This window comes from Cajanus cajan, chromosome 1 (assembly GCF_000230855.2).
Source record: "Cajanus cajan strain Asha chromosome 1, NIPB_CcT2T_4, whole genome shotgun sequence".
NCBI classification, from domain to species: domain Eukaryota; kingdom Viridiplantae; phylum Streptophyta; class Magnoliopsida; order Fabales; family Fabaceae; genus Cajanus; species Cajanus cajan.
Window position 1 is genome coordinate 88386991 of NC_138517.1, and position 6954 is coordinate 88393944.

General features: G+C 31.4%; 1 protein-coding gene across 1 annotated transcript; it reads left to right on the plus strand.

The window, feature by feature from the left end:
- Positions 1-326: 326 nt before the first annotated feature.
- On the plus strand, positions 327-4039 carry LOC109804074 (uncharacterized). The gene is made up of 2 exons (XM_020365839.3): positions 327-852; positions 3639-4039. The coding sequence occupies exons 1-2, from the start codon at positions 580-582 to the stop codon at positions 3813-3815; spliced, it is 450 nt and encodes a 149-aa protein (XP_020221428.1). The 5' UTR covers positions 327-579; the 3' UTR covers positions 3816-4039.
- The last annotated feature ends 2915 nt before the right edge of the window (positions 4040-6954 follow it).

The following is a 6954-nucleotide window of genomic DNA, read 5'->3' on the forward strand; positions in this document are numbered from 1 at the left end:
ATATTATTTTACATAGATGTATATAAAACACACACACAAAAATTAAATTTAAATTTAAATTTTAACTAATAAAAATGAGGAGACATAACCAAATCTTATTCCTCCAATTTAAGATAAGTGCATAGAAGTATAGAACATACTTTTGTACCTCATTGCACCCAAAATAAAAAATAAAAAATACTACTATACTTAAAAAAAAATGTATATATATAGCGAGAGGAAAGTATTTGTTTTTTAAAGCAAAAAGAATAGTGTAAAAGGTAAAGAGCAGAGGAATGTGAAAGGGTTAAATAGGTTTTTAATTTTTTATGATTTTCCCCAGACAGAACCAAAAGACAAGACCTATCTATCCAAATTCCAAAGTTTATACTTTTCTCACACCGCACATGCTTGCTTCTCTCTCCAACCCCAAATTAACAGAGCAATTGAGAACTATAAGACCAAACCTTAACTTCTTGCAACTCTGTTCTTCCCTGGTTTGGTTTTAGTTACCACCTCCATCTCTCTCCCATTCTCTTGTGTAGAGTTCTTCTTCAACTCCAAGAATGGTAAAACGGAGTTGAGCAAAGCAAAGAAAGAATGGTAAGAGAGCATAACAGTGGATGGCCTCCAATAGGGGCCCCACTGAACGTGCAGAGAAACGAATATGATGAGCGTTGGAGCAGCTTCGACAACTCTGTCAACGCTGTTTCTTTTGGCTTTGTTGCCACTGCCATTCTCATCTCCATGTTCTTAGTCATGGCTATCTTCGAGAAGTTCCTCAAACCACACTCCCCGCCCTCCACCGTCTGGACCCGCCCTCGTCACTCTCAGCTCCCCTTCAACGCCAAGCTTTCCCACCCCTCACCCAAAGTGAGTCTTCAAAATCTCATCTTTCACTCAATCTCTCTCTTGGGGTGTGCAGTGTGCGTGTGAGCATTCACTCTTCATTACAGTTTCATCACAATGTGAAAGCCTTCTACTTTTTTTTTTTTTTTTTTTTTGCTTTTGGCTTGGTTCTTCTCTTTTCCCAGTTGCTAATGGTGGACATTTTGAGAAAAAAAAAAGGATTTTCTCTTTCTTCTTCCACTTCAGGATGCTTTTAATTCGGGTAGTTATTTTGGTTTTTGGGTGAGTGATGATTACTTATCTGACATAATGTTTTTTAACCTAATTATTTGTTTGTTTCTAGGTTGCTTTTTTACTTGCTTCTTTTGCTGCTGAATGGTATCCCTCCCATAAATTTGCTTATGCTTTATTATGTTTGTACTGTATGTCTTCTTCTTTTTTTTTTTTTTTTTTTTTATAAATGAATTTCCCTGCCATGTGCATTTGACCAATTCAAGATGTTTCTGTTCTGTCCCTCATCATCTCTACCACTGTTATCATTATCAGAAGCATACCTTCTCGATCTCTTTTTGAGACATTCTCTGCATTTTCTTGCTCCATTGGCTCTCATATCTTCCAACACTGGCGTCTTCCATTAGAAATTTTCCTATTGGCCTAGCACTTAAGGGTGTTCATCTTTCATCCTCAGACAGGCCAAACTATCACGTGTTTTTGTTTTTCTTAACATTAGTAAATAGATAAACTAGTAGTTTACTGTGTGTTTAGCCTTTTATGTCCTCTTTGTGTGATTTATCCCCAAATTCTCTGTAAGCAAGAAAAGGGGTAAATCTTGTCAAACCTGATTTTAGTATCGGACAAACCTTTTTACTCCCTGTATGTTTTTTGGCTATTTGAACTTAGGAACTCTATCATAACCCACCAAGTTTTTTCATTTCATTTTCCTTGCATTTACACGTTCAGTCAAATACCTTAATTATGAGTGGATTGTGTTGTCTTATGCTTTTTACATGGACACGGTCCTCTTGAGAAGTTTTCTATTGAATAATTGGTCCCTAGCCATGAGTTTTTGGACTTATTTATCCATCTTTCTGTATGAGTAGAGACCCACATTGGTGTCTTTGACATTCAACTGCACCATCACCTCCAATCTTTAATGATACCATACATGGCCAATGTTTGTGGCCATTGGCCTATAACTTTTTTATGAATTTGGACTTACTAGTTTTTAATGTACTTTCATATGATGGGCAAGTACCATTCAACATTTGTGTTGTCTACCTTATGCCATTACTTTGAAGAAACACTCCAGGCCCACCTACTTATGCAACCTCGCTGTTCTGTTGGAGGGCACCAACTTGATTGAGACATAGCCTGTAGTGTTGTTTCTCTCAACTTTAACAAAATTATTAATGTGATTCTCTAGTATTAGCCACTAAGGTTAGGAATGCAAAAGTCCACAAATAATATAAAATTTAATAGTGTACTTTATTTGTTTGGCATTTTGATTACATTGGGAATTTTATTGTGGTGTTAATGGAATACAGAATATGGGATTTAAAGAACATGCTTCTGCAATTAGACAGAAGTCAGGGATTCTTTTTATTGTTTATGGTAATGATGCCACTCAAGCACTCAAAGACCACATGAGTAAGATTTTTCTTGTTAATGAAGTTATATGATATGAAAGTCACTTCAACATAATAGTAACAGGTCATGCCCTGTGGGAAAAAAAAAATTAGTGATGAATCGGACGAAAAAGGTAGGAATATTAATATGGACTTTGATTCTTGAATAGCTAATTGTAATACCCAGTGATCCAAAATCCATCTGTGACGAAGAGTATTTGCCTTTGTCAATATCTGGAGGAGGTACTTATTTCAAGGTCACAAACTTATATTCTCAACTCAAGTGTTAAAGACGTAAAGATTTCAGTGATAACTATAAATTAGGAAAGCTCTCAACATTTCTGAGTATGCAAGCATAGACTTTTTTAATCCAAAGGCAACTATCGTGCTTTTATTAATATATTTATTGGATCTATAATGTATTTGTTAATATCTAGGTGGACACGTTTAATCTTATTTGTTTAATAGTACCTAATTGTGTGTGTGTTAAAAGTCAAATAAGTAATACGATGTTGGTGCCTTACATAGCATGTCCAGATTGGAAGTAAAGGGAAATACCAATGTCGGGTTCGATGAATCTGTTGTTTCTGCTGTTTATTTTATTTCATTTTACACGTAAGTGATAAGCAATTAATTGGTTTCTCTTAGCTGAAATTTACTGTTTTCCTTTTTACTAACCGAAAGTCCTAATGAATATGCTTATTGTGTTGAAGTTAAACTAGGAAAACTAATGCAGCTGTGGCTTCATCATATTTATTGACAAATGTGTATGACCAGATATATGATTGCAGGGATTAAATTGCTTGCCCCTAAAAGAAGTCTTGTGGTTATCAACAACACATTTAATGTTATTCCCATGAATTTGTCATGTGATGTTTAAAGTAATGGCTTTAGAAACTTAAAGAAAATACAAAAGCATTTGTTGCGTTCCTCCTAAGTTTGCAGTGGACAATGATATGCCAATCCCTTTCTAGTTTGATTTCTGGTCCACTCCTGGGGTAAAATAATTCTTTCATTCCAACTATGTTGGACATCAAAATTAGATTCATCTATTGTAGAAGATACTAGTAATTTTTTTAGTTGGGTATTTAGAGCCAGAAAGTTTTTCTATGCTAAACTTTTAAACCGATAAAGTTGATGTTTGATCAAATTAAGTGAACTCACCAGGTTTTGTAACTTCTACAGATGAGTTTGTATGCTAGCTGGGTTTCAGTTTTAATGCCTGGAGATGAAGTTCCTTCTTTCATTGCCCACCCTGCCCCCGCACCATGTTGCCCTGAAAGGATATCATGGCCTTCCCATCAACATAGCACATTCCCTTGTTCCACTTACAACACCCTTCCTAATATCAACCAAGCATAAGAGAATTCAACATGACAAGGTTCTGTAATGTGCATATAGCATCAAGGAGTTGATGAATTTTATGTGAAGAATGTTGTGTAGAAGCACTCTTTATAGTTTATAAGATACCATGTATATAGGATTTAATTTAGTGCAAATAGGATTTGGTAATGAAGCTTTGAGGTTTTGAATGCATGGAATGGTTGTGCATGTAATTAGCAATAATTATGTTGCCGATATTTTCAGATTTATGGTAGTAATGGATTTTAATTAGAAGGTAATGATGCAAAATATCACTATAACGCATTACAAACACTAAACGCTATAGTGGAGAGATAATTATTTGTCGTAGAAGCTTTAAAAAAAACTTTTCAAAATCCAAAATCTCAAATGCTCACTTCCAAATGTTTTCTATATTTACAATTTACAATAAGGATTGTTATGTATCTAACTTTGATTACCCTCTTCATATCTCCAACGTGGCACGTGCGGTTGTATTAGATCGATCACGTGGGGATTTCAAATATGATTGCTCTTTATTAATGTCCACAACCTATGTTGATTTTCAGAAACAATGCATTCAATGCCTTACATGTATTAGGCCTATGAAGATACTTTTCAATTGGGCCAGAGTGAAAGTTTTTATTTGGGCCTAGCGAAATAAACTTCCATTTGATTGTTTTTTCCCTTAGCTGTACAAGTCTACATGTTGACTTTAAAAAGCGGATTGATTGACCTGTTGATAGAAAAAGAGTATTGGTGATTGTGATTATCATCTTCTCATTTAATATTCTTTCCATTCCATTCCATTTCTCAAATCACTGATTTTAGGTTAATAAACATGGATTAAAAAACATTTAATAAAGCATTAGCTTTAACTCTTTATTTATACCGATCAGCATATCCATATTCCTCTATTTTCGACTTCATAAAACCGTCTCTGTTGTCTTTTATCCATGTAGATAAAAGTAAGAATTATTCTATTTTCAAACTACAACAATCTTAACAATCATTCCAATTTTGAGATATTATTTTTTAATGTAACATAAGAATAAGAAATGTTATTTTTTTTTTATATGATGGTGAGATAATTAATCAAAATTATTTAAATGTGTCCTTATTTAGTCCCCAATATAGTTATTTTTATAAATATATATATCATTTGGTTCAACTTTAATCTATTGGAATGATTTTATCAAAATTTTATATTATATGGATTATCAAAATAATTTGTGCATCGCACAAGTATCTATCTAGTTTATTTAAAAGCGTTTAAAAATTATCAATATTTATTGGATCAATTGGTATTGTACCTAATTCTCAAATCTCAAGATTTTAGATTTAAGTATTAAGTTTGTAATATTAATTAATTTTAAAATTATTTTTTATTATTTAAAAATTTAAGAATAAAATAATATATACAAAAATAAAGATATAGATAAATATATATTATTTATTTTAATAAATTTTAAACTTATATTTTATTCGTAAATGTACATCATGGACTATAGTTTCTTTTTTACTTGATGCTTAAACTTTACAATTAAACACTTGAACTTTATTTTTATATTTTCATTATAGTTGATCTTTAAAATTACATTTCTACAAATAATTTTTTTTTATAAAATAGAATTAAATTATTTATATTTGATGTTAATATTTTAATAATTTTTTTCTTCTTTTATTAAAAAAGTTTTTCATACAATCGAATTGAAAGGTTGTATGTCAACCATATCACACTATATAACTTAAATAATATTTTTTACTACTCAAATAATTTATTTTTTTTAGATAAGTGAATCTTTTAAATAAATCTTATATTTCAAAAAATTAGTCTTTAATTTTTGTCTGATAAATAAATAAATAAGGGTATTACTACTGAACCCTCTATAAAAGAAGGGTTTTAATACTGTAGGTGATGTGTAACTTATGTGTATTTATGTGTCATTATTTAAAATTCATGTCACTTTTAAGTTTTTATTTATTTAAAATCCACGTCAATTATAAGTATAACTGTATTTTTTTTTCGTGTCTTTCTTGCTTCCTAGTTTTTCCCCTCCGACATCCTGGTTTTTCTCTTCTTCTTTTTTTTTTTTTTCTTCAGTTATCTCTCACACGTTGGATTCAATTCCGGGAGTTGAAGGTTTTTATTTTCCAGGTTTCCCTCTATCTCTTATGGGTTTGATGAGCCATTTTTTTATTTTTAACTTTTCTTTATGTAGTATTCATGGATGATGCTTGATGTTGCTGTGAATGATTTTGCATATATAAATCGGAGCTATGTTTTGTAACAGAATCAACGACTTTGATTTGTCCATGCACTCAATGAAACAGATGGAAAAATGACTAGAAGATCATAAGTTGATTTGTCCATGCACTCAATGAAAAAGATGGAAAAATGACTAGAAGATCATAAGTTTATTAACCCTAATGTCTCATTCTCAAAATCACAAAAATCCTCAAAAACAAATGTGGATATGATGAAATAAATAAAATTTAAATAATTACAAATTAAAAGATTTTTATATATGCAAAATCATTCACAACAACATCAAGCATCATCCATGAATACTACATAAAGAAAAGTTAAAAATAAAAAAATAGCTCATCAAACCCATAAAAAATAGAGGGAAACCTGGAAAATAAAAACCTTCAACTCCCGGAATTGAATCCAACGTGTGAGAGATAATTGAAGAAAAAAAAGTAAGAAAAAGGGAAAAACCAGGAAGCGGAGAGGAAAAACCAGGAAGAGAGGGAAGAACCACAAGAAAGAAGCCACAAAGGTATAGAAAAAAAAATTAAAAAACGTGAATTTTAAATAAATAAAAAGTTAAAACTGACATGAATTTTAAATAATAACACATAAATACACATCAGCAACACATAATCAAAACCTCTCAATAATTAAAGGTATCATAAAAATTCTCAATAAATAAATAAATTGCTGGTTTTTCTCCACGTACTGACTGAGGATTCTGCAGTTGGGAAGGCCATCTTGTATCGCGTAATATATGGCGAAGTCATTACAAATTCTATAAGATTCCAAAAATTAGTTTCTAAAAAGTTAAAACCTACATTTCATTGTTTTTTATTTGTCCTATCATGGTGGACAGTGGACTAATCCTCTAATAATATATATAGATGGTATTCTTTAACATGT

Coding starts and splice junctions, on each gene's coding strand:
- LOC109804074 (XM_020365839.3), top strand. CDS start 580: ATGGTAAGAGAGCATAACAGTGGATGGCCTCCAATAGGGGCCCCACTG. Junction 853..3,638: donor TTTCCCACCCCTCACCCAAA/GTGAGTCTTCAA, acceptor TAACTTCTACAG/ATGAGTTTGTATGCTAGCTG.